The sequence below is a fragment of the Magallana gigas genome, chromosome 6 (assembly GCF_963853765.1).
Source record: "Magallana gigas chromosome 6, xbMagGiga1.1, whole genome shotgun sequence".
In the NCBI taxonomy this organism is placed as follows: Eukaryota; Metazoa; Mollusca; class Bivalvia; order Ostreida; family Ostreidae; genus Magallana; species Magallana gigas.
This window is the reverse complement of record NC_088858.1, coordinates 14584313-14612294: the sequence shown is the minus strand read 5'-3', so window position 1 is coordinate 14612294 and position 27982 is coordinate 14584313. Positions and strand designations below refer to the sequence as shown.

At 33.1% G+C, this 27982-nt stretch overlaps 3 protein-coding genes across 3 annotated transcripts; 2 read left to right on the top strand and 1 right to left on the bottom strand.

The window, feature by feature from the left end:
* Window positions 1-387: 387 nt before the first annotated feature.
* LOC105324140 (carbohydrate sulfotransferase 11) lies at window positions 388-5577 on the top strand. The gene is made up of 3 exons (XM_034470324.2): window positions 388-511; window positions 1386-1537; window positions 3955-5577. Exons 2-3 carry the CDS (start codon window positions 1447-1449, stop codon window positions 5133-5135), a joined length of 1272 nt encoding a protein of 423 aa, XP_034326215.2. The 5' UTR covers window positions 388-511; window positions 1386-1446; the 3' UTR covers window positions 5136-5577.
* Window positions 5578-6167: 590 nt separating this feature from the next.
* Window positions 6168-8161, bottom strand: LOC117689390 (uncharacterized). Its single transcript, XM_034470325.2, has one exon. It carries the CDS (start codon window positions 7401-7403, stop codon window positions 6741-6743), a length of 663 nt encoding a protein of 220 aa, XP_034326216.2. The 5' UTR covers window positions 7404-8161; the 3' UTR covers window positions 6168-6740.
* A 3167-nt stretch (window positions 8162-11328) lies between these two features.
* On the top strand, window positions 11329-27404 carry LOC109618234 (uncharacterized). Its single transcript, XM_066088876.1, has 6 exons — window positions 11329-11931; window positions 23415-23607; window positions 23739-24052; window positions 24161-24418; window positions 24538-26442; window positions 26822-27404. The coding sequence occupies exons 1-6, from the start codon at window positions 11517-11519 to the stop codon at window positions 26854-26856; spliced, it is 3120 nt and encodes a 1039-aa protein (XP_065944948.1). The 5' UTR covers window positions 11329-11516; the 3' UTR covers window positions 26857-27404.
* The last annotated feature ends 578 nt before the right edge of the window (window positions 27405-27982 follow it).

Genomic DNA, 27982 nt, shown 5'->3' with positions numbered 1-27982 from the left:
TAAGCAGGTTATGCTTTCTTCATATCCTGCATGAATCACCAAAGAAAGCATTTTATTGTTAATTTACAACTCAATTATCGATTTATTCATTTAGATTATTTCTTAGTCCGACTGAGTTGTAGGACCAAACATGTACAGGAATGTAGTATGCACTTTATGACGAGTACTGTGATAAAGTGTGCACCGACAATATGTCCCAGCAGGTATGAATTTAATGTTCTGTGAAATTAAAGGTATTTATACATCTGCCTTTGAAGCTCAGTTGATAAATCAGAAGTTTATCGATGCACATATCATATTGTTTTACAATATTGAATTATATCTCTTTATTTTTGCATTAAGCATGATATATGTATATATATGAATATGAACTACTTGTATTGATTTTACATGTAACTTGAACAAAACTATTCGTTGCACTCCTAGCCTGATATGAATCAGTTTTTTACTTCACATTGCCTTTTTCCTAAACACCCTGGCCTCAGAGCACAAACCAAGTTATATGAACCAAGTAAGTGTCATCAGTCAGATGATTGTAAAATTACTCACTTGATTTGGTTTTAAAGGGGCTGGATGGTTGTGGCCATTTTCAGACTATTTTAATCTCCCGAGAAGAAGAGATCAGTAAAAAAATATGACAAATATATTTAAATATTAAATCAAAAATATTTGAAATTTCTTTTACTTCAGATAGTTTGTAGGAAGATCCAATGGTCAATTTGTTGACCATCCAGCCTCCTTAATATCAAATTTAATTCGTTGTTACAGAATTGACATTAAGGGGGCTGGGGGGTGGCTGCCATTTTAGACAATATTAATCTCCTTTAAAAGAAGAGCTCCATATAAAGATAATGGAAAAGATAAAATTTTATATTGAAATATATGAAATGTTTCTTTATCAGATAGTAGTTGATAGCTTCAGAAATCGCATATAAAATTTTCAAATAAATCTGATGGTTTTATATTATATTATATTTTGACCCCCCAGCCTCCATAAAGCGATTGGCGTTATCTTCTATTGAAATGTGGATAGAGCGTTTCAAATCTAAGGATGTTTACAGTAGTTTTGTTGATTTCAAGAATAGTACTATATGTATATGTTAGTCACTGTATGACCGTCTTCTCTTAGGAAAAGACGACACAAACAAATTCTGTATCCTCTTTAAGAAAATAGCGATGAAGTAAGGGAGTAACGTTTACATGACTCTGTAGCCGAAAACTCAAACAATCGATTCAGCAAAGAACTTACGCAAAACTTTCATTGTTTTCAGCAGTTAAACCCCCATTTTACCAATAATATACAAAGGTTTTTTTTTTAATTTTACTTTAAGAACCATTTATCTTATTGACTTAATAACTAGGCCCCTTTGTTGTGTCTTCCTTAGCAGGAACTCCGCTGATAAGAACTTTATCAGCATTCCAAACTGTCCATACCATACACAAACCATGAAACTAAACTACTCCTATTTGCTATGTGGAACTTGTATTGTCTTTGGAACTTCTCTGATTTACCTGTCCTATAGATCTTCATCATTTGGTAAGAGATCAACTAAATTATTTTGAATCAATTTGCATTCATAAAAATACATTCTTTAATAAATTAATTACTGTAAGTAAATCGTTTTAAAATGTTCAGTGATAAACCGTCATATATCATTTATATTGAGGATTCAATCATTTTTCTAAGAGGTAAACTACATGCGCGGATCAAGAATTTTTTTGAGGGATAATTTTTCCCAAGGAGGTCCAGAACTAAATTTGTCTTTTCGTAATTAACCTGTTTAATATGTGGTTTGAAGGGGTGCGTCTTTTTACCCCAATTAACCCCAATGATACCCTAATGAACCCAAATGAAACCCCCAATGAACCCCAATGATACTCCAATGATACCCCCAATGAACCCCAATGAACTTTGAAATACCCAAATGATACTAAGTATGTTCATAATTGATACACCTAATGAATTTTATGTAACAACATATTACACAAATGAAATTCCAACTACGTGCCGTTTTTTCACCGATTGGGCCATATCTTGTGATGGGAAATTATTAGAAATTTTTAAGCTAAAATTTGACTCAAAGATTGTTTGTGACCTGTAATTATGTCCTGATGGGAGCTTTGGTCATTTGTGCTAGTTCAACATAACTTTAAGAAAAAGAGACATATCGATTCTTTTCCATTAGAGAAAGACTTCAGTTTTTACTTCTACGTCTTTCCAATAAATGATGAATGCAGAAAAATGAAAGTTAAATAAGATAACCCCCTCTCCCCCCAATTGCTTTTTAATTTTGCTCCCCAATTGCTTTGAATTCTTATTTGGGACAGTCATAAAAAATTATAGAGAAATTTGACATTGGAACAAATTGAATATATCATCCATTTCAGTGTGGATTTTTTAAAACCCTGCCAGCTCCTCTAAATATTCAGCCATGGTTTGGATTTTTTATTTTAATTTTAAAGAATAGTTTTTTAAAAAAGAATTAAGAAAACTTTCGGTCAAAAATGAACAAAAGCAAAAAGGAAAAAAAGACCCCTTGATATGAATTATATACATGTACGGTGTTTATTCACAAGCTTGCACGGAAGATCTTTTAACTATGCACACATTTAGTTTCATTGGGGTATTAATATTTCTAAGTTCATTAGGGTATCATTGGGATATCATTTGGTATCATATGGGTATCATTAGGTGTATTTGGGTATCATTGGGGTTCATTGGGGTATCATTGGGGTTCATTGGGGTATCATTGGGGTTCATTGGGGTAAAAAGACGCACCGGTTTGAAGTTTTACGTTTTCGGAAAGGGAGGTGGGTGGGTGTGTGGAACCCTGCCCCTGTGCCCTATACGCACGTGGTTATTTTGTGTGTGCTGTCAGTCCCAAGTAATTGATACAATTCATTATTCATATATTTATATCTCCAAATGTTTTTCCAAATGGTGCCTGTATAATGGTTATTCAGTTCATACTAATATTGTCTCCTTAGCAGATATTTACAATAGATTGTATATTAGAAGCATTCAGTAATACAACAAATATAGTCTCTCTGATTTGTCTCTCGAGCTACATATACGAGTATTGATCAGATTGTCTTACCTAATGATTATATAGGTAATTTAAATTAATTAGGCGGTTAAGTAATTTGGTCAATTATTTCTTTGTGGTTATTTTCTATTCCGTGACTCCTTTGATAATTTATCAAGATAGTCTCATTGAATCTCCTCAATTTTTGAATTTGAAGTAATCTCCTCTATAAAAATGTAATATGTTTAAACACCTTTATTTTCAATTATATATTATTCACATCGTTTGGAGAAAAGAACATTAGCATAAAAACCTGCATACCCATAGGTATAAATGTCTTTGTACCATTATAAATAAGACAGGCTTGTAAATTTGCTCTTGAACGAGCGTATCTTTAAGTAGCGGGTTTATTTATTAGTACTCTTTCTTTCCTGAGATTCAGAAGTAAATCAACTTTTAAGTGTAATGAAGCTCCCAATTTGATTTATAGAAAGATGATTTGTGCAATGAATTTCTTTTTTGTGACATGAATTGGTCTATCTGAACTAAAATCTGTAAGAAAAAAAAATGAAGAAGAATCTAAGTTTCTAAATATTTTTGTACATCAACATTTTAAAATTAATAAAAAAATAAAGAAAAGCGAAATGTATGACTGTGAAAAAAATGCTTTCAAACAAAAACACCCCAACAAAAAAATACTAGTGCATATATAACATCTTGTAAGTACATAATTAGTATGTAGAAAATATGGATACAGACTTCCCATCGAGTCAGTGGGGATTTATAGAGGCGCCTGGTCATACGATAATCATAAGGAAGGGGGTTAGGGAGGGGAGGTGATATGCTCATTTATATTAAGAAGAGTGTTGGACAAGATTGACAATGTTTATTCAAAATAGTTGCTGTATAAAGAGTAATTCTTTTTCAGGTTATGTTCATTGGACAGCTTTTTCGAAAGAAATCCTCGCGGGTAATCCACTCAGACGCAGTCAAATTTCACCTGCCGATCTGCAGAGGTCCCTGATATTGGAAAGAGTTCAATCACTGGAGTCAGCATGTGATTCAGCAGATTTGAGCGCATATCAGTTTAACTTCTATCAAGTAACCTCTAGGTTTTACGTTGACAAACAAGCTAATCTTTCCTACTGCAAAGTACCAAAGGCCGGGAGTTCTTTCATGACGGAGATTTTTTTTGCTTTAGACAAAGACGAAAAAAATAACAGCAAAAATTCGATTTTAAAGTCCAAATCTATTGACGAAATATTTGAAATGAGTAGAAATCGCGTTCATATGATCGGAAATAGCAAGCTTGGTGCTACTCCCATGTTAAATGACAAGGAGCTTAATACTACAGTTTTACTCGTCTCTCGAAATCCTTATTCTAGACTTTATTCAGCCTATGTTGACAAGTTCTACCTCTTCGGGTTGGTCAAGACAGCGATGGAAATTTCAAATAAAAATAAAAAAAGGCATTCGTCATGTGGATATGACGTCACATTTCCAGAGTTTCTGGACCACGTGATCACCACCGCATACGGTGGATATCCAATCAACAGACATTGGGCACCGGTTTATCTATTATGTCATGCTTGTGACGTAAAATATGACGTCGTGAGTAAAATGGACACTTTGTCTAATGACATGGAGAGTATTTTAGACTACACAAACGTGTCGTATTCTACAAGGAGTAGTTTGATCAATATAATACACAGAAAATATGAAAACAAAACAGCAATTAGCCTTATCAATGTCTACATAAAGTCATGGAATCAGTACAAAAAATTGTGTCCTGATTTTTTGGAATATCTCTCAAAAATCTGGAAGTCGTTTAAGATTCAAGGGAAACTAAGAATAGATTTACTTTTTCCTAAACGCAAGTTTGCAAAGGCAATAAAAGGGGAGATAAATATTAATGAAGTGATAGCAATTTTTCTAGAATACATGACAAAATACAAATTGACTTCTGGTGAACGTAAACTTCAGAGAAGACGAGCATTAGTTAAAGCTTTCTCAACAGTGTCTGAGGAAACAATCACAAAAATACAGGAACTGTACAAACTAGACTTCATGTTGTTTCAGTATGATACCTCACCACCGACGGTTGTGTGATAAAGATTATGGACATGTTCGGAGAGAGAGAGAGAGAGAGAGAGAGAGAGAGAGAGAGAGTATGTAGTGTTTATCTTCAACAACGAATAAATATGCATGATCAAATGCGTTTATAATTTAAAACTCCATATGAGGAGTTTTCCAGATATTACTCTTTCATTTGATCGAAGCCAAAATTTAATTAAATGTCTCTGTACGATTATATTTTACCTTTCAGTTGAGATAGAAGTTTTTATACGGCACTTGATTTTGCTCTTTTCAGTGAAACTGGAAGAGGACACAGCATGCATATTATAATTATATTCATTCGAGGGGAAACTGGGGATTTCCTTCGAACAAGAAAAGTTGCTTTTCAATAAAGTCTATTAAAAACTATACAGGTCCTGGTGCGCATGTTTAGTCACTAGTTTTCTTTCAATTTCATACATTGAAAAACTTTAAAATGTAACTAGGCACAATATATTGTCAATACTTTACGTTGCTATGGTAACGGGGACTTAATAAAGATCATGAAAATCATTCTAAAGTTGAAGGATATTTAGCAAGTTCAATGAAATAAGTACGTGTATGAAAAAGTTTCGTTAATTTCAAAAGTGTCTCGAATCAATCTTATTTTCAATTATTTTAACCCCATTTATTCAGCAACGGGCTTCAATACTCATATACAGTTGCTTTGAACATAAATAAATTTGCATTTTTATAAAAGTAGATACACTTAGATTTACAATGATATTTATGTAAGTTTAATACAATTATTGAAATGTTTTGTAGGAACCATGGTAACATGAAAGATAATTCTTTGCGGGCCGCATGGTAAATGCCAAAAAAGTCTTCCTTTAATTTGTGTTTTAAATTCTAAAATATTACGTAAACTGGTGAATTTAGGTACACATGAAATTTTGATATTTTCTATAAGCAAACAGCTCTTAAATGATTTGTGAAAAACAATTTTAGGTGTTTTTTCCTTGGCCTAAAGCTAAAAAGTTCCTTATTTGGCAAATCAATACACAGCATATAAAAACTAACAGTCAATGAGATTTAAAACTTTAATACAAATAAATGAAAACAAGAGTTTTTAATACAATGCTTCAGAATAATTTCATTATTAAGCGGTCGTTGCGTAATTTTATCTTGAACAATCAAAAATCGATTACACCATCTAGACAACCAATCATTTCTGCATAAAAGTATTCCAAGTTTATTATGCTAAACACGTCAGCGTCCTTTCAATATTGAAGTATTGCAAAGCATTTTACAATATTAACCATTATATTAATGATTTTCAACAATCTATAAAGTTCCATAGGACTAAATAACAGCACACATAGCGACCATTACGACATAAATCAATAAAACTTTCTTCAGTAAACAAACTTTACGATAGGGTTGTGTTGAAAATTTTTCGAATTGTTAAGTCAATACCTGCGTTTGTTAACACAGGCTCGGTTCCTACAAATCTTTATTTTGGCACACACTGATTGTAAACAGTTTTAAGTCACAATAAAATACTCTCGAGTTAATCCTCTCTCAAACAATTATTTAACATCGATTTAGTAAACAATCTTTGTTTTACAAGGAAATGACGATCGCTAGCGCTCGCTTAGGTTAATCCAAAGGTTCAAGGCGAACTGGGTACTTTAGCCTTCGAATTGGCGTTGGGTTTCCGTAGTTTGTTTCCCATGCCGCTGGTCTTTCATCTTCCATTCGTTTCCTTCTCTTATCCATTTCTAATTTCAAAATATCGGCTCGTCTTTCCGCCCGAAGACGAGATATGCCGGTATTCATTAGTGTTGAATTTTCAAGAACAATCTGAGTTTCATCACTTAAGTCATTTCTCATTTGTTTCCATGGAACCCATTTTGTATTATCCGAGTCAAATCGAAATCCTATTGAATGATAGGTCTGCGGCATTTCACACGGAAAATGCCTGCAATGATGTCTCCGTTTCGGGGTCCCTAACTCACAAGATACCGCTCGGCGCCGGCGGCGTTTTTGCGCCGATTCCGGTGTAATAGCAAACCTTCCGTATAAATCATCCAACGATCTCCCCGGAATTCCACCTCTTTTCCTATCACTTTCTATATCCTCCAACTGCCTCTGAACACTTTTGATAGACTTCTCCAGCTTTTCGGTTTGGAACTGACATTTCTGTTCGATGAAATGCAGTGTGTTCTCCAGTTGCCTCTCTACTACCTTGTTCTGCTTCTTGACTTTCATTGCTGGATGGAGGATTACGAGCTGTCCCCGACAGTGTGGTCGCCTCCGCATGCTTCTACCATGGTCGCTAGTTGCTCAACTACTTCTCTACGAAATGAATCTGAGCTATTGATTAATTTCGGTCTCATTTCACGCCGCAACGAGGAAAACTTCAAGTGCAATGGTCCTCGGACACATTTATTCCTTTGCAGGTAAAATGGTCTTTTTTATCGGCGACTGTTTGTTCAGTTCTACTTTCAAGATTGACGGGTTTCCTTTTATTCGGTAATTTTATTTGCTCGGCGACGTCATTTTTCCAGATTTGCAATCTCACAAGAAAAAATTATCAATAACGTAATATTTGTGTTGAAAGCATTCATCAAGTTTTTATCAAAAATGTCCAGCGTTTAATCTCGCAAGGGTGGAATTAAACACTTTCAATCACTTTAAAGTTTTCACTCGTACTTCCATAAACTCCTCCCAATTGAACAAAAAAGAGAAAAGGTCGGCCGTATAGGGCTTTTCTTCTGTTAAATGAGCAAAATGAATGAGTAGCCTTTGAGAATACACACTACTGACATGATAAGAGAGCAAGACCCTTTCTTCTATTGAACATATTGTATTTTAAAATCCAACGCACATGTTCTGCATGCGCTTATTGAGATCAACAATTCTTGCGTTCAACAAATCCCCCATAATCAGAACTCTTTAGTACAGAATCCATGCTTTCAATAGACAATTCAATCCAAGTTGTTTTAAAGACTGATCAATAAATTATTGAAAACATTAAAAGGAAACAAGTGGATATGGTTCCAAATTGTTTACGTCACGATATGCAGTTCAGTCACGGGATATAAAGCTTAGGGTTGGGGGTTTTAAATGTCAACATGCTTTCCTAAGGTCGAACGGTTCAACAGCCTATAACAGGCGCACCAGTAAGAGGCTATTTATTTCTCGAACGACTTTGAAAAGTCCTTATGTAAGCTCATGAAAGGAGAGAAAAAGTTGACAGCTGGCTACTGGTTCATGATTATTGAAAAACCAAATTACAGGTGAAGGGGAAATCAGTTTCCGTTTTTAATAGACTATGGTCCTTATCACTTATTGCTTATTACATAATAATGTGCATAGCCATAAGACTAGTACTATACCGCTTGCTTATCATACATGTAACAGTCGGCTAGGTAAACAACTTAATCTAGTACTCAGCCTTTGGATTTATTTATCATACCAATCGGTTTATTGTTCGGCTACCTTTGATATGAAATTCATGATCATCACCAAAGACAATAAAATATAAAAAAAATCGATATTAATTTACCTTTTTATGTACTAATTATTTCTAATATAGTATAAAAATTTAAGCCATGTATCCTGCTTTTTTCTTACCCTTGCAGGTCATGGATAAAAATCTAAAATAATATTTTTATTTGAGCGTTCTTCCATACCAATTTCGCGATTAAAGCCGTCATACTCATCGAAAGAATGTGTACTAGTATATGTATAAATTAATACCAAGAATTGTTTGAATCTTTATGAACTTCTTCAATATACATAGTAGTCTTCATTGTAGTGCAAAAGAATATTTTGTGACTCCCAGGGTCGTGTGTAGCAACGCACTTTGAAATGTTTTTCAAAGTGCGTTAAATTTGGGACCAAGTTAACCCACCGTGAAAATATTTTTCAAAGTGCGTTCTAAAGGTACATCAACATTTTTTAGCATCGATAAACTTAACGCACTTTAAAAAAATATGTATAAATCACAAATTCTGAAATTTAATTTCAAGTTTGTTGATAGTATGATGATTTGTTAACACTAGTGAATGTAATTTACCGTCTTTGAAGGTGCAATTTAACCAAAGATACAGGTCAATTACCAGTACATCATTTGATGAAGAAGGTCCCCTACCCCTCTTTTTCTTTCCAAAAAATGATATTCAGCAATTTGGAGTTAACATTTAAGATACGCTTTGTTGTAAATTGAGTACAGTGATATTGAAAAAAAAAACAAGCTGACCAAACAATAATTTCTTTATTGGTATGTTAAAAAATGTTAAAAAATCTATAGGTGTTTAACATGAACCATCTTTTCAAATTCTAATCAAATAAATCCCTTCATTATAAAAAAGTTACATTAACAAACATTAATTTATCATAAATTTAAAAATAAGCATAAGGGTGTGGGTGTTTTATTCTCGCACTGATCTTTTAAAGGGATTTGGACACGATTTGAGATAAAAAAAAAAGATAAATTATTTTTTATGTATAAAATGGTTTATTGGTGCATTTTAAATGATTGACCAAAATATTAAATGTTAAAGTCAAGTTGCAAGCGAGATACAGAAGTAAGAATTGATAGTTATGTAAACAAAAGCTCGAGTCTTATAGATGTTTACAAAAAATGTAATGTAGAGAATTACCATTTCTTAGACAAAATGACATGTAAAAACAATTTCAACTAATTCAATATCTTCTTAAATACTATTATCAACAAAAGAAAGTTACATTTGATTGAAATGTACACTAATACAACGAATATGTTAAAATGACAATATTCGAGCTTTGTTTACAAAACAAAGAATTATGATCTCTGTATCTTGCTTATAACTTGATATTTGAGTTTTAAATTTTGACATAGCATTATGAACTTCTATATTTATCAGTATGAACATTGAAACTGGAAAAACAAAATTTGAAATTTTTAAGTCAAATCGTGTCCAAGTCCCTTTAAAAGATCATATTGTTTTTATAAAAATAACTAATGCATCCTTTTTGTCACAACACGGTGGTTTATAAGAACAAGCAATTGATATCAGTTGAAATATGTTATACACTGATATCTATTATCAGGAAAATGCAGTTGTTGAGCAATGTAATTTATGTATCATTTAAAAAAATTGTTATCTCCCGGGTTGTTCTTTTTATGTAAATTGTCAAACTACGTAAGCTTATGAGGAAAGAAAAATAATTCTAGTCGAGAAACCGTTTATCAAGTTAGCTCAGCATGCATTGGGTTCTTTTTTAAATATACATGTATCTCATTGAGCCAAACAAGTTTAAAACAATAATATACTGTATATAAAAGTATCAATTATTTCTACTTAACCCTGAACAATTTTTTTTCACGGTACGTTGATATGGACTATATCAACGTACTTAAAATAAGTGTGTAATTTAATTTTTCAAAGTGCGTTGTAACAGTCGCGACTTCAATAGTCATGGACATTTTTCATATCTCTCCATGAGAGACTGTCCTTTCCCCAGTTGTACTTGCATAGCAATGGAAAATAACACATCCTTTTTATCCTCTTTCTGACCACAAAGGCTCATGTTTACAAACTTGAAGCCTTATGACATTCAATACATAGCTTCTATAACAAATCCAAGTACTGCCGTAGTTTTTCTTGAGAAGATTATTCAAGGGTACTTTTATTTATTTATAAAGGGAGGATAAACTTTTGATCACTTCCTGATGGAATCATATTTGGAAAATCTTTAAACTTTCCACCAGGAAGCTTTTTGTTGAAGATTAAATAGAACTTACTATTTTGGTTTTTGACAATTTTTTTTTAACAAACTGATAAGCCTTTCACATATGGTACAGTACGTTATTTAAGCCATCTGTGCCATCAAACTTATTGTTGCATGAATTAAGCTTTTTGTAAGTGGTTTAAAGTAATACAAATATCAAAAAACCTTATTTCATATCTGGAAGATAGCGCGTTGGTACACGATTAAATTAATACAATTAATTAAAAACACACTGTTTTTGCTGGCTTAGGTATCGTTCGCACAGTTACAATAATTCAAATAATTCTTTAACTTTAATATAATAAAAAAAAAAAAAAAAAAAAACTTTGAAATATTGAAATAAACAGACACATTTATTAATTTAAAATTAAATTTATGCAACAGGAAATAAATATTTCATTTTATGGAGTTTTGATAAGCTGTTTATTGAAGAAAACTGAAAAATAGGGGAATCGTTTCCGTCCTCATTTTGTTAAAAATGTCGCAGATTTGAAAACTTCCAGGAAACAAATGTTATCATAGAATTGCGTGTTGAACCACTTCAGTCCAAATTTGTATCCAATGATATCAAGGCACAACAAATATCAGCGAAAGGATAATTCAGTGGTATGAATAACATCGTAACGCGACTATCCCTGGATCTAAACATTGAAGATGTCACTGAAGAACGTCAATCAGATGATAGAAAAAGAAAAGCAAAGAGCTGCTCCACACAAGTATTGGCGAAGTGAAGAGAATCAGGGCAATGAGAATGAGGATTCTGAGGAGGTATCGGTTTTCGACAATTGTTTAACTGACACCGAGGCCACACTCTCTTTCATTGATCTAAATTCTGAGAGCACCGATATACACAAAGAGAATAAGCATGCTGATCAGACGAAAGAAATTGAAGAGGATTCTGACAACATTGCAAGTGGAAGCACTTTTTTTGACGATTTAGACGAAACAGACTATTTTGACAGTGAAGATGAATACTGGGATACTCTCAGAAAAAAAGATATATACGAAGAGGTTTGTCAACACTGTCATTCGTATCATCTGCCACGGAGCACTCAAGATACAGTATTATGTGAGTGTTGTCACATCTAAGGCATTTTTAGCGTATTTTTTCTTCCTTGATCAACATTGAGTACGTTTTGAAAACACTACTCCTAATTAAAATAATTATGTTATTATATAGAAAAGGTCTGATTGGTTGAGGTTCGATACCACCAAAACTTTACGCAATTATGTTTTGTTTTTCTTTGTGTTTGTTAAAATATTCTAACAGACAAGAGCTTGATATTACGAAAGCCGAGAAGGATCATTCGAGATTCGAGATTCAAAATACGAGATTCGAAATACGAGATTCGAGATTCGAAATTCGAGATTCAATATCAAAATTAACCAATCAAATCATGGATCTGAAACCTGTATCCTAGCAACATCAAACTGTTCTAAATAAAGATCATTCGTACATGCTCTTTCCTACAAATAAATGTCTTAAAAGCTCTTATATTGTGGTTATAAAATGGTTAAATTAACATTGATAAATTGACCCCACACAGGATAAACAATTAAATTAGTGATAACACTGTGGGCTTTGCAAATCTATGTGATTTTGTTTGTCCTGTATGTATCCCCCCCCCCCCCCCCGAACCATTTTAACCCGTTGTGTATTCGCCCCAACTGTGTAAAAATCGGCTCGCGAAGAAAGATCTGTTTAATCTAAATAATAAAAACTGAGTGTGGTTTTAGCTATGAAACGAAATTCAATGAAATAATCGACATGTCAAAATATAGGTTATCATAAAGTTTTAAACCATAGAAGATATAATGATTTACAACCTCAACGACAACAATCAAGATAGGAATAGGAATATTTCATGTTTTTTTTTATCATTTTCTCTAGCTAATGTAAGACATCACAAATACCCAAAACCCACTCACGGAAAAGGAAATGCTAGGTGATGAGAGAGAGAAAGAGAGAGAGAGAGAGAGAGAGAGAGAGAGAGAGAGAGAGAGAGAGAGAGAGAGAGAGAAAGAGACAGACAGAGAGAGAGAGACAGACAGACAGACAGACAGAGAGTTTTGTAGTGTCAAATTCAGTTTTGATTTAGAATTTGAAATTAATTTGATTTGTTACAAGCAGATATAGACAATAATTAAGCCTCTAAAAGGAGAAAAGAGAGGAGGTAGCTAGGGTAGGGCAGACCAACTAGCAAGCTTTAATTTTACATCGACTCTCTCTCTCTCTCTCTCTCTCTCTCTCTCTCATCACCTAGCATTTCCTTTTCCGTGAGGGGGTTTGGGGTATTTGTGATGTCTTACATTACATGTAGCTAGCGAAAATGATAAAAAAAACATGAAATGTTCTTTAAATCGTGTGCGGATGTTGTACTCCAATAATCTGTTTTCAGTATATACATTTCAAGAGGGGGGGGGGGGGGGGGGGGGGGGGGGGCTTTATAGTCCTAATTAGTTTGCCAGGTATTCTGTCCCCACTTTGTTTTCTCTTCGTTTTCCAGGTTTATTTTATTTGGCTCGGCAAATTAATATAAAACTTTCTGTGTAGCTCCATAACGATACACTGTAGATAAATTATGAGTAGTTTTACTTTTGATAAACAGGTACATATCCGTACTTGATTTTTAATTTGACTCTTATAATCGGATTTAATATTCAAATAAATATAGGGTAGGAAGAGTAGACGGGACTTTTTTGCGCATATCCTACTGCACCATTCATTCAACACAGGTATTAGCACTCAGCGAGTTCGACTTGCTTTCCTTTTTTTCATCCACTGGATTTAAAGCTATTAATTTGTGAAAATATTTTGAATTTATGGCCTGATTATATATAAATTAAAGCTGCGCTGGTGCATCTATTTACCCAAATGGACCAAAATATAACCAAATGAATCTAAAAATTTTGACATAATTAGTTTTAAACGTACGACTCTTTTTCAATTCTAATCGGTAATGTCCTTTAGAAAAATCTTGAACCACACACATTTTAGCAAATAAAACGACAATTGTTTCATTTTTTTATGGGGAGGGAGGTGGTGCCTGTAAAGGACATGTATTGCTTGTGGCAGTTGTGCTATACTCTCATTTGTTATAATAGGTAATACTACATATTGATATAAAATGAAAGTTTCCAATTACACTGTACATAGCTTCTATCATGCATTTTGACCCGTGCGATAGTTTTAAACAATTTTCAAAGCATTTAATGTAATTCAACCGATCATTTTTGAAATTTGATTTTCTGGATCCCCGCCTGATACGTCCGCCTTCTTGTATATTAGAATTACATGTACGTTGACCATATGTACACATTAACTTAATCGGCTATGTTATGGGACGATAAAATTTTTTATCAATGTTTTTGCAGGATAGGTAACAAATAACAGCCTATTTGTGGGTTTTTGCACTGACTATTTGAGATAATTTGCCGCCATCTTTTATGCATTCCACACACCACTCACAGTTTCTTTATTTGGTGTTCTGTGTGTATGGCGACAAATTGGTAAATTTGCACCACTCACCCCTTGTAGCTTCATCCTGATTACATTTTATCTGGCTAAGTGTAATGTAGTAGTATATTAAATACACACATCTTTGTTTGCAGTGCTTATTTACATCTTTAGAGATTTACTTACAAAAAAAGTAAACATTTGTATGACTTATATGTAATTATTGTCAATTTTGGTGCGGGGGGGGGGGGGGGGGTAGGAAACTACAGAGAAACTTAATTTGGCTGTGAAACATATGCTTTTATTCTTTCTTGTTGATATATCAATAAATGAATTATAACAAAATACAAGTACAACAATTAATTTTGAAATATTCATGCACAATCAAATTTTTAAAAAGTTTTACTGTTTTCTGCACAAGAAATCGGCAATGTGAACAAATTGGCACCCTATCATCCCTACCTTTAATTGTAGAGAGTAGGTATCCTTCTATATTGAAAACAATTCCAAAAGTAAGACTCATAATAAGTTGTTTACTGAGGAAAAGGGGAAAAAAAATGTATTTATTAATAATTCCGTATGATGTGATAATATCTCAATGATTTGTTTATAATCATAGTAATAGTGTATCACTGTATGCATACATAAAAACGATAAGTAATGCTTATATTTATTAGTGAAACAGGACAGATTATTTATATTTAGATTATTTAGATACATGTTCTAATCTTCATGCGGGGATCTAGAAAGGAGGGGGTCAGGGGATCTGGACCCCCTCCTCGGGAAAATTGGAGCTTATTAAATTAACATAGTAAATTTTTTTTTAAATTGGCCTAGGACCCCCTACAGAAAAAATTAGCTACGCTTATGAAGTTCTCTACCATAACCGCATTTTTACACAAAAGGGGTGAATAAACCCGGGTTTTTAAACTATTACTGGTGGTGAAATACCCCAGGGTTCAAACGCATCAGGTGGAAATGCACCAGGGCAAACAAAATCACTTAGATCCGCGAAGCACACTGCATTATTACTAGTCTACTTAGATATTCTGTGTAAAAGTAAATACAAATAATTATTTAGTTAGGTAGGGAGAAGTGAACATAGCATTTATTTGTAGGAAAGAGCATGTACGAATGATCTTTATTTAGAACAGTTTGATGTTGCTAGGATACAGGTTTCAGATCCATGATTTGATTGGTTAATTTAGATATTGAATCTCGAATTTCGAATCTCGAATCTCGTATTTCGAATCTCGTATTTTGAATCTCGAATCTCGAATGATCCTTCTCGGCTTTTGTATGATATTGAGAAATTCTTCATTTGCAAAATGGAAAAAAAATGAAAAAACAAATTCCTGTGTACTTGTGGGATGACGTATGTTTTTATTAATTGACCATCGACTGAAAATAGGTATACAAAAAAATAATGGAATTATAAACGACAGCTTACGGTCATTTGCCTTTTTCTGGCGTTTTCTCTCATACAACTGTAAGTTACAGTCTATTCCATCAGTACCCCTTGTGGTTTTTAAGCAGTTTATATATTTCTCTTAGTGATCAATTTAAAATTGTTTTGGCTTAACTACTTAGGCATACATTTAATTGAAAACATGGGAACATTCGCTGTGAGACACTCCACCTTCCATGTTGTACCATATGTCTGGCAAGTTCTTTTTTCTCTGCTTCTTCCGCCGCAGAAATGTTTTGGAGTCTCTTGACTCTTTGGGCAGAAAAACAAGGTTGCTAGGCTACCAGCGTTAAGACTGTGGTGCTTGATTATTAAAGTATAAAATCGTTACAATAACTATAACTTTCATCTGTTTTAATTTACAAAGAAAAACCAACAGGTAGCTTTGTTGTATTAAACTTATAAATTATTAGACCCGGCTCCGAAGATGAGAGGGATATACAGTACAGAGAACGCGGATCCCGAATTGGCCGGTGTAACGACGAAAAGTGACCCCCGTAGAACATTGACCCGGGGGTCAAATTTCTACGGAGAAAACTGACCCAGGGTCAGTATTCTATGTCAAATTGGGTCATTTTTCTACAGTAGAATACCATTCCAGACCTGTAGATCTACGACCCCCCACACGTTGAAAACTGACCCTCATAGAATTTTGACCTCACTTATAAACTTCATAGAAATACTATTTAAAAAAGTTAAAGGGATACATTTAGCATTAATGTGAAGTGTCCGGGGGGTGGGGGGGGGGGGTGGGGGTGGGGAGGGGCAGCAAAAGCATGTGAAAGATTAGACAGGTACACTGAAGACAGCACCTCGCGAGTACATTCGGAATTTTGGATTTATCACGATTGCGCTAACGTTACACAAAATGTTTGATAAGTTTAATTTCAAACTCTGCATCGCTGCCATTATATAGTTAAGGAAGGAGTCTTTTCTGATTTTCGACTTGTCAACCGTAAATTTGATTAATTGTTCATTAAATCAAGATGAAAGGAAATTAAAATAGTATATTTTTCTTTCTTTTTTACTATCATACAACTTGGCATAGAAAAATGTAATCAATGTTTAGAATGGAACAAGGACTATATTTTTGGCGTAATATTGGCGTAGGAAAATATCACATGTTGCGCAATTCAGAATTGGCTGCAGATTATATATATAATGAGTCTGATTTAGCATTTTAAAAACAATAACAATAATGTTGGATTTTTTTTTACTAATGTGAACTAATAATATGATACTTGGGTTTCAGAATATGTTTTTAAAATATGATTTGCCTATCAAATAACATTTTTATAAGCTTTTTAAAGCGCCCATTCTATACATTGATTTTTGTGAAAAAATCACTAAAATCAGTTTTTCTCTCTTATGAAATGGTCAATATATTAGCTTTTCTGTCAATTTATATCTTTATATAAAGTCTTCATAATACATAAAAATTAGAAATATTTTATTATTGGAAGCATAAAAGAATAATCAAAATTTCTTCAAAATTTAAGAAAATTAGAGGAAATGCGGGCTAAGCAATATCAATTTTAGTATAAATATTCATTCCAATTTAGTAGTATAAGCTGATAGACATTCTCATGGTCTATGATTTCATTGAAGATTTGAATCTTCAAATCTTAAACAAATGTCTACAGAACGATAAAGAGCTACACTTATTTTTATTATTCTTTACGTTGAGGAAAAAGGTAGTGACCTTGACCTGACCTTTATCCGAAAACAAAAAGGTCAAATTTAATTAAACTGATAGAATCATTAAGTAATATGATCCGTTTGACTGTGTCAAAATTTCAGGGGGGCTCCTTATAAATTCAATTTTTTTTACTTGTAAACTTAAAAAATTTTACCATAAGAGGAGAGGTTTGGAATTTGACTGCGTTTTTTTTAACTATATACAAAGTGGCCAGCTCTTTAATTAAAAGCTGGAAAAAAATAAAGAAAAACAAACGTTTTTGAATGAGTACTTTTGGTCTCAAATTTTGGCCTGGCTTCAAATTTAGCCTGTACAAAAATTGTTGGCCTCTATTTTATTTTCATATATTATTTTCGTTTAATATTGATTATTTTATTGAATTTTACAGATTTAAGTGCAATACGCATGAATCATCACACTATAGTATCTTTTAGTGTCTTATAGTTTTAGTTGCATTGAAACATATTTAATTATAGGTACATGTACGAGTGGTTAATTCTAATAGATTTTGATCACTATAATAATATTTTCATAGTATTAGCATGGCATGGTTGTTTTTTTTTAAATGTACTTTGTTTTTTAACTCAGATTGCTCTCAGCATTGACTAAGACCTACATCAAATACTTGTTTGAGAAAAAAATAATTGCAGAGACCAATTTTTGTTTATTCCAACCTACAGCAAAGGTCACAAAACGAATGCTGTTTACCTGACGGATGCATTTTGCCTAAAATAAACTAATCAGATTTATACCGAACCGTCAAGTACACTGCAATACTGCAAAGCCACCGCCTTTCCGACTTTCTGTATTCAGTATGCAACACGTTGATGATGACTTCGTTTTTTATCTTTCTTTAATTGAATTTTCCACATTCACATCATATACATACATATACAAACGTGACATATCTTGTTCTACATGGATAATTGAAAGCGGATACAAAAATTAAAAAAAAACCATTGCAGTTCTAAACAAAAAAAACCACAATAAAGAAACTGTTTATCCTTATATACTACAGCACTAAAGCTTATTTTTGCTATAGATTTCATATTACTTATATCTTCAATTTTTCATTAGCATATATTTTTCGGTCAAAAGCCTCTCTATTATATAACTGTTTTTAATTCAGGTATATTTGGATTAGCGTTACTTTTATATTTACAAGAAAAAAATATATTGCTTCACAATAAGAATTACCAAGTTAATTTTTTTTTTATAAATTTCTCTATTTTCATATTTTCTAAAAAAACTGATTGTTTATCAAATGTTATTAATAAATCAAACCGTCTCAAAATCTATTCTTTAACATCAGCCTATAATTCTGTCTCTACAGTACATTCATAATTAAAATAAATGTTAACTACTCTCTTAATCTCTTTTACAGAAAGTGCACACAGGAGACTCTGTTTTTTGTTTTGAAAAGATATTCATTTGTTTAAAAAATACTATGAAGAATTTGGAACTGTAATCAATGTAATTTTGATTCTTGTGTCGATTTAAAATGGAGTTCAACAATTTTGTTCCAGGTTTCTTGTGCATCATTATGACCCTTTTCTCTCCATTTTGATATGGGTGTACATGTTTCTCTCTGTTTGTGTAATAAACCTTTCCAGCCTTTACAATTACTAGTAGGATATGATTAGGGATAACAGGTAATATTCTTTTATGATTTGAAAGTTTGGTAAATATAAATCTTTGTGTATGCAATCTAGCTGGTCCTTACAGCAGTTCTTATGCCACGTTTTTTTACCTATCAACAAATATCTCTTAATAGATGTTATTCTTTATTGACACTCAGTAAAAGGATCAGTTTTTCGAGATAAGTAACAAAAAACAGCTGTAGTTTCTACTTTCAAAATTGTTAAAAATGAGAATGATTTCCTGGGAAACCTATATGGTAAATCCAAATAAAGTTTAAAGTTATGTAAGAATATACCCGTATTATTTACTAGATTCAAATGTCGTTTTTACATACCAGAGTTATACTCAAATGGAGTCAAAGTCAATGCCAAAGTCCTTTTTAGTGTCATTGTTTCTTTGCAATTTGTACTAGCTGTTAAATACCGAAGTTTACAAGTACATTCTGAATGTCAATTTGATTACAACAGATATCGATTTCAAATCCATGCAAAGTTTTTTGTAAAGTATTCTGTGTCTTGTGTTCAATTCTAAATTCGAAGTTTTGGAATTGGTAATGTTTATATGGTTTTAAAATCAAGCATTTTTTTTTTTAAATTGTAACATAACAATAAAAGAATTGATAAATATCCAAATGGGATGACGCATGTAATCGATCGCAGATCTAAGGGATGGGGAATTCAAACTTATTAAGGTAACTCTGATTGAATTTACCTATTATAGGCCTCGACCCCCACCCCCCCCCCCCCCCCCACCCCCGTCCAATAAATATCCACCCCCCCCCCCCCCGGGGGATAAAATTTTCTGAAATCACGCATTTGATGAGATGATCATGTGCCTATTTCTGACCAATGGTTAATAATTAATTTCTCATTGTGATAGATACCATGATGAATAATTTTCTCTTCCCCAGTAAATTTACTGGTATCAGTTCCAAGCCCCGAGGTTATAAAACTTTTTCCATACTCATACTCCAACTCGTACTCCGTACTCCGAGTATGTGCTCCACTGAGTACGGCTCTAAAAACCGAGGTTATAAAAGTTTTGGAGTACGTTCTCCGCTGAGTACTATTTGGAGTATGCTCCAAAAGCCGATCGATGAAAATTTACGTCTCTGGAGAAAGACAGAGAACAGTAATTCATGTAAATAGTCCTGGCATGTAGGCAAACTGTACATGTATTCAGATTAATTATTTATCAACAAAATGTAACACATTATTTACATGTACATATTACCTTCTTCATCTGCAAGCATGGAGGTGTGTCTGCATCTATAAGTTATGAATTTTTGAGCAACAAAGACGATAAATCCAGTGTAATTGGTAAAATTATCAACAAATTGTGTTTATGTCAAATATCTCTCTCTCTCTCTCTCTCTCTCTCTCTCTCTCTCATGAGACTCAGATAGTGATTCATGCATGTGATGATTAAGTATAATTATATTGTAAGGAACGATATGAATATAAAAGAAAGAAGTAAGAATTTACACGGATATGAAGAGAGTATTTCAACATAGAATTTAGTTCGATATATCTTTAGTTTTCCTGGCTTTTTAACGATTTTGATATTTTAAATGTCAGGAAAAGGCCAGAAACGACGCCAATACAAAACTGGAAAGTCACTGCCCCCAAGTGGATATCTTTTAAGATATTTAGTGAACAGTTCCTGTATTAGGAAAAACAGGAAGAGTTTAATTCAAAAATAGAAACATATACTTGGGAAAATCACAAAATACTGAGAAGATCCGTTTATTTTCACACTCAGAAAGTATACACTAAAGAAATTATAGGGGTATTCCAATTTAATTGCAACATACTATACTTGCCTTAATTCTTGTGAGAAAAAAACCCATCTAATATCTTAAAGGGGTGGGGTGGGGGTTGGGGTTGGAATTGCATCAATGAACATATGCCAAAAGTCAAGGACACACGTAAAGTTTCTCATTTCAATATTTTTGGGAATGTGCACGAGAGTTTAAGAAAATTCACTAATTGAAATATTTTTGAAATTTCCACTATGAGGACCAGGTTAAACCGAAACAACGTGTTCAAGGAAACTGTGTACTAAAGTTGCTGTAACCCTCTTTGTGGGGTTTTATTGATGGTTCAAGTTTTTCTCACTTAGTCAAGGCTTGAAAATGTGTGTTTAGAATTTACATATACACGTACTGTGTCATTTTTAATCTTAAGTAACGTCATTTGATATTTTTGAGCAAGCCTTTTCCTATTCATCTTTAAAATTCGAAATACATGTGTTAATTTTAATGCATTTGACATAAATATTTGGTTACTTTAGATAAAAAAGAAATAACTATATGAATTATCTAGATAGCTACTTGCTAATGAAATAAAATAATTTAAGAGATGAATATTCCCACAGCTAAGCTATATAGAGAAAAATCTCTCACATGAAAATGCGAAGAAGCTATTTTATCACAAGTAGTATTTTCAATCGATTACATACATTTTTTTCTGGGAGGGTTTAGTTACACCATTGAACACACGCGTTTTCTTCCTATTGCACCATTGAAATCAGTCTAATGTAGAGAAATCCCCCAAGTTAAAAAAAAGATAATTAAGACTTGCAAGTTGTACATTTTTTTTGCCAGAAGGAGTATGATTTAACTTTATTTGGACAATTTTTTTAGGGCTGTGGGGGAAGGGGGGGGGGGGGGCTGGGTGCGACCTCCTTTACTCCGCCACTGATTTACCGCTTATTCTATAAAATGTTTCCCTTTCCAAGTTTTGTGGCATGCAACATAAATGATAATTGATTAATAAGTAAGTAATAGAAAGTTTTAGACTTTTATGCATCCCCCATCCTTTGTTAATGTTTAGAACTAACCTACATTTACACTGTAATCAAAAAAGGGACCCAGCAAGTACATCTGTTTGAAATTGATTAATAACGATACATGTACATTGATTTCTTTGTTTTAAATGATGGGGTGTATGGGCAGTATTTGACTAAAAACAGAATTCTTAAAAAAGTCGAGCTATTCAACGGTAGTATTTTGTACGTAGATTTACATGTATATGTACATTAATTAATGAAGCAAACTATCTAAAAGTTATTTTGATAATCTTGGTTGCATGTCGCCCTTACTCTTAAATTCACCTCCATTATATCTATTCTAGATATGTCATTAATGGTAAAAACTTTCCATTTTAATTCATATACATGTAAATATGATTAAATTATAGCGTATAATATAGCAACGTTACAATATGAACAATATTATATGTTTGCACTGCATTTTATTTAGATTAAATGTCTTGAGTACGACTTCGAGAAAGCTTCATAGCTTACTCAGAGAATCGCCGTTTTGTACTCAGCTGGAGTACGAGTATGAGTATGAAAAAGTTTATAACCTCGATACCTTGAGTACGAGTATGATTTGGAGCACGGAGTACGATTTGGAGTACGAGATCGTACTCAAGAAAGTTTTATAACCTCGGGGCCTGTTTACAATTTGTACGATCTTTTTTAAAATTTAGATTGTGAACAATGTACTTTGGTCAAATAGAAATACTTATTTTTTCTTTTTTTATTTGAAAAAAAAAAAAAAAAAGACTGAAACAATGATGATAAGAAATGACAAGTGATCAGAAAACTCAGACTGGTTATTTGTACAAAGTTATACGACAAAAAAAATATAAATATCAAGCAGGCAATGTACCCCCCCCCCTCCACTATCGTCACCATCCCTGTATCCACCCTAAGGAAACGGAATAGACCAAAAACTAGTAAACATAGAATATGTAATAAAATTTAGTCAATATTCTACGGGGTCATTTATTTACAACCCACACGGTAAAATATGACCCTAAGACCATAATGTCTACGATGTAATCCAAGTATTCTACAACTGAGTGGGTCATTTTTCTACGTAGAAAAATGACCCTCGGTCAATATTCTACGGGGGTCACTTTTCGTCGTTACACCGGCGTTGTACTGTTCTTCTCATGTACCTGTCTGTCTGTCCGTAACAAATTTTCGCTAGAGATTTCACAGCAACTTTCAATTTCAGCTGCTTAAAATTTTAACACACTCGTTGTTTAGACATGTCATATGGTCGGAATCATTTTTTAACAAACCAGGCGTCAATTGTCTGTTAAATGATGACTTTGCTTATTATGTATTTTCAAGTAACACTAGTGAACATTGGTTCATAGATATCTTGTTTTATTTTGTGATATTGAATATGAATCAAATGAAAAGACGAAAATAGCTAGCTTCAATGTACAATTTAAAATAAAAATTAATCATGTGTAGTATTTTAATTTCCAGGTCCTTTTGAGGAAGTGTTCGATCGGTATCCAGCGTTTACACCAGTTGTTCAACAATTTGCCAAAGAAAACTACTTTGAAATTCACGACGTGTACGGGGATGAAAACTGTCTGTTCCGTGCAGTCGCAGATCAGTTTATGGTCAACGGATGCCCTGGACACACAGAGATGTCGTTACGAGAGACAGTGATAAAGTAAGAAAGGGGGTACATGTACATACATTTACATTTCAATTAACTGCTTTTAAAAGAGAATTAAAATGAAATTAAATTAATCATGTAATAATGTTCATACTTGTAATCCGGGTTATTTTTTCTTAACGCAGACGCCTTAGAATAAATTCAGAAAAATACGAAGTACATGATTCAGCTTTTTTATCAGAGGAAACATGGGAATCTTATCTCCACAAAATGGGGAAAACGAGAGAGCGATTAAATCGTACTTTCATGCAGGTGTTGGCTGATGTTTTTATGCTGGATATCAGTATCTATAATTTCTTCCACAACGAAGTACAATATTCTTATGTTACTGCGGAACCAGCTGAAAAGATGAAAAAAATTTCAATTTTCCTCGGTCAAGTTGGAGACTTTCATATTTTCAGTTTTCGTCCTTTTCAATGGATGACAGAATTGCCTTACAGTAAATGAAATGGTTTCTTTATTAATATTTTATAGAAAAAAAGTTATTGGCTAACTATAATAATTTTCATAATCTGGCATAATCTTACAAAGCGTAATCATTTTTCAGAAGCTCTGATATTTCGAATGCTGGCGATTTGCACAGAAAAACCCCTCGATGAAAGAAGAAAACTTGTGGATAGAAAGGTTGCAAATATGTCTCCAGGACATTTTCCGATATCCAATTTAACTGAGACTGTTCAGTTTGTCGTACAGAGTATTTCTTTTCAAGAAGAACCAATACATTTACAGTCTTCAAAACATTCAATTTCCGAACGCGAGAAGATTTTCAAATCTTACAGCGGTCGTGATGTAGAGCTGGAAGAAGGCACGTATTTTGAAAAAATTAACTTATCCAAAGTTGTAACAAATAATATTTTAACAAAGTAAAGTGATATCATGATCCTGAATTATGAGAGATTTTAAAAGTTAACTTTTTTTTAATAGTTGCAGAAATTCGAAGACGATTGGTTGAAGATCAGTCACGGATTGACCCTTTGTCTGGGATACCTTTGCCATACTTGGGAATCATCATGAAACTTGTTTTCCCATACAAAATGTTCTACGGTGAATATGTCAAATATCCTTTGCTGAGGGTCGGTGAAATATATTATCATCATTTGGGTTCCTATGCAGACCAAAGTTGTTTAATCTTGCAAGACTTAAGTTGCACTCAGAAGATGCACATATTGGCCGCAACTCGGCAATCAAGACCAAGTTATTTCAGAGTTGTCGTTCTTAAAAGGGACATCGAAGCAATATATGACAATGATTCTTTAGATGATTACACTGGAGGAAAACACGTGATTATTGACACGTCGAATTCATACCCTGGATACTGCAGACTTAGACTCTCGTCATCATCTTTAATTGATGCTAATGAGAACGTTGCCAAAATCGGTTCTGTCATGTATCAAAAAGCATTTATAGTTACCGACAAATTACGTTCAGATTTAGATATGAAGTACGTCAGAAAAGTCGAATGTATTGGGGTGCCCTGTTACTCATTCCCATTCATGCATCGTTGGACAAAAAGAGGAGAAGAATTCCCTTCTAGAGAAATAATTTCCTCCATCATAAAACAGGGCTGCAGTTTAATTCCAAAACCTCACCCAAAATGCACGTGTCCAGATATTGAATGGCAATTCAATTTTTCAATGGCTGCACACTTATTATTTAAGAGTTTAACAGTTCCACAACGACATGGTTTTCTTGTCCTTAAGTTACTACTCAGCAACATGATGAATCACACACCATTCAAAACAAAACATCTAAAATCTGTCTTTTTTATGGCTTGTGAGGAATTGCCTGTTTACGTTTGGGAAACAAATTTCAGTGGATGTGTACTGTATGTGCTAAGCTCTTTATTGTCATGCTTAAAGGCAAAGTTTCTTCCTAATTATTTCATTCCGGAGAGCAATCTTATGGACAGTTGTAGAGAAGACGACATTAGCACAATGTCTACTATTGTCGAGTACGTTCGTCTTTTCCCTACTAGTGTTATTGAAATTGTTGCAGAGAAATATGGATTTACGTATGGAGTGAATCTAATTAAAAGTGTCTTGTCAAAAGAAAACTATTCTGCGGAGAGACAAGACTTTCAAACAGCACTAGATGAATTATTTGGGCACCTAACAATTAAAACAGCAAAAGTTATTGCTAAGATGGGTTTCTACAGCATTTCTCTTGATATTCTTCAGGACCGGTTTGAACAAAGCCTTTTGAGTCCACAAACAGGATTGAGACAAGCATCGTTTAGTTTTTGTGATTTTTTCGTGTCGGCTTTGATGGAAATAAGACAAAAATCCTCTCGTGTCAACCTGGCGCGTACTTTTGACATGAGGATAGGATCAAATGTATCAGATATGGTTTTAGAGAAACAACAAGTAACACTGCAAACCTATCTGCCATGGATGGTTGATCCCAGACTAAACTGGATCAAAGTACCTTGTACCAACAGCACAGATTTTACATCTATAGCAAGTTTTTTGTATGATATCAGTAAGAGGGAATATTGGAGGCGAAATACAGTACTTGCTGAGCTTGCCATCACTACAGCAATTCAATGTATTCAAGAAACGTTGAAGCAAAACTCAGGCTCAAAAACGGATGAAAATGTTCAAAACCGGATTTTAAAGAGGAAACTGATCTTGTTTTACATGCATGTGTACAGCATTTCGGTGTTGAATAATTTGGTTTATCCTTTGATAGACCATATGGATGAAATAGAAGAACTTTGCATTGAATTTCCAGAAATAGATAACTTGTTTTACTCAATGTGCATGTATACAAAACAACCTGCAAAAGCCGAAGAATATGCCAAAAAGTTCCAAGCTCATGTTTATGGAAGGAGTAAGTGCAGTTCTAGTACTGTGGTTTCATTAATATTCGTGGGTTAAAGTTTTCGTGGATTTAATTTTATTAACAGTTTCAAGGACACGTAAATTCGTTGTTCATGATCCTATCAATACAAAATTCAAGTAGAAATTGCACTTCAATGAACATTAAATTTCGTTGATCAACTTCACAACGAAATCCACGAAAATTGGTATTCAACGAATATTGATGAAACCACAGTATACGTTATAAATAAATCAATAATTGAGCAGAGTCATTTTTATTAATAACAAGTACATTTTGTACATGTATAACAAAAGTCAATCTTTAAACAAAAATTTTAGCTGCATTTTTATTTGAATGCAAATAAATCACGTTAATTTGTTTTTTGCAGACCATACTCCAGAAACTCGCTCCCCTGTGGACTGAGACTAAAGTGTGCAACAGGATAATGTTGACATTAAACATATTATAACATTTGAAGCATTGTCTTTGTTTTATCGAACTCTCATGCCATTTTTTTCAGTTTGAGAATTCTTTTTTTCGCGATATTCGGGACTTTGTCCATTATTTGATTGGTTTGAAATTTTCTTAACCTCTGTGTAACTAATAAGCAAACGAAATGCCTATCTATAGGGGTATTTGGACCTTTATAAAATTTATGAAATCAAAACCCCACTATCAGGGGCTCCTGGACTGCTTTATTATTAAGGTATTTAAAATGCATACATATACTTCAGATACATTTCTATACACGTGTTGACGTTTGTTTGAAAAACTTACATGGGAATTGAGCGTATCACTTCCCATGAATGTAGCTTCTCTCCGGCAATTCAATTATTTGTCCAGAAAATTAAATACTACTCAGCTATCCTTCACTAAACAATAAATCTAAATTCAGAATTTAAAACTATAATCGATTGGATAAAGCAGTAAACAGTGCTTCTTGCGTCATTTTACTAAATTATATCTTGAACAAAATAAGGTTACATTCCTCTCTACTTTGTTGATCTTTAATCACTTATCGAATAATGGTATATCATTGTTTAAATACGTATTAGTAATTTGGAAATGAGAGTCTTTTGGATAGCAAGGAGACAATAAATTTACACCAGTTTGATGACAAACGTCTTCTTCGATATAAATTGGCATAACAAAACTAGGGGGTCATTTATGTCAAATTTAAGATAGAGGGATTTAAAGGTAAAAGTTTTGCAAAATTCGGCTTTAAAATAATTTTTAATGTATATTTGCATGATTTATTGCTAATTATTATAATATATAAAAAGTCAATTAAAATATTAGTTTTTATATATAATTAACATGTTGAGCAAGGCCTAGAGAAAAACGTTTCAAACCAATCACAAGTTAAAATATTTCGGAATAAAAACGTTTAATGAAATTATATGATTTTTACAATTTTCCCCTTTAAACAATCCTCTCACATGAAATTGTAGTTTCCCGAAAAAACCCCAAAATCCTTTATGTTTTCTCATGCTGCACAACCTCACCGCAGCTCTGTTTTTGCTGTCTGATAAATGAACTCAACACTTGT

Bases quoted from the DNA above. Each gene is read 5' to 3' on its own strand.
- LOC105324140 (XM_034470324.2), top strand. From the start codon at position 1,447: ATGAAACTAAACTACTCCTATTTGCTATGTGGAACTTGTATTGTCTTT. The intron at 1,538-3,954 runs GTAAGAGATCAA...ATTCTTTTTCAG, and splicing joins CTATAGATCTTCATCATTTG to GTTATGTTCATTGGACAGCT.
- LOC117689390 (XM_034470325.2), bottom strand. From the start codon at position 7,403: ATGCGGAGGCGACCACACTGTCGGGGACAGCTCGTAATCCTCCATCCA.
- LOC109618234 (XM_066088876.1), top strand. From the start codon at position 11,517: ATGTCACTGAAGAACGTCAATCAGATGATAGAAAAAGAAAAGCAAAGA. The intron at 24,053-24,160 runs GTAAATGAAATG...ATCATTTTTCAG, and splicing joins GATGACAGAATTGCCTTACA to AAGCTCTGATATTTCGAATG. The intron at 26,443-26,821 runs GTAAGTGCAGTT...TGTTTTTTGCAG, and splicing joins AGCTCATGTTTATGGAAGGA to ACCATACTCCAGAAACTCGC.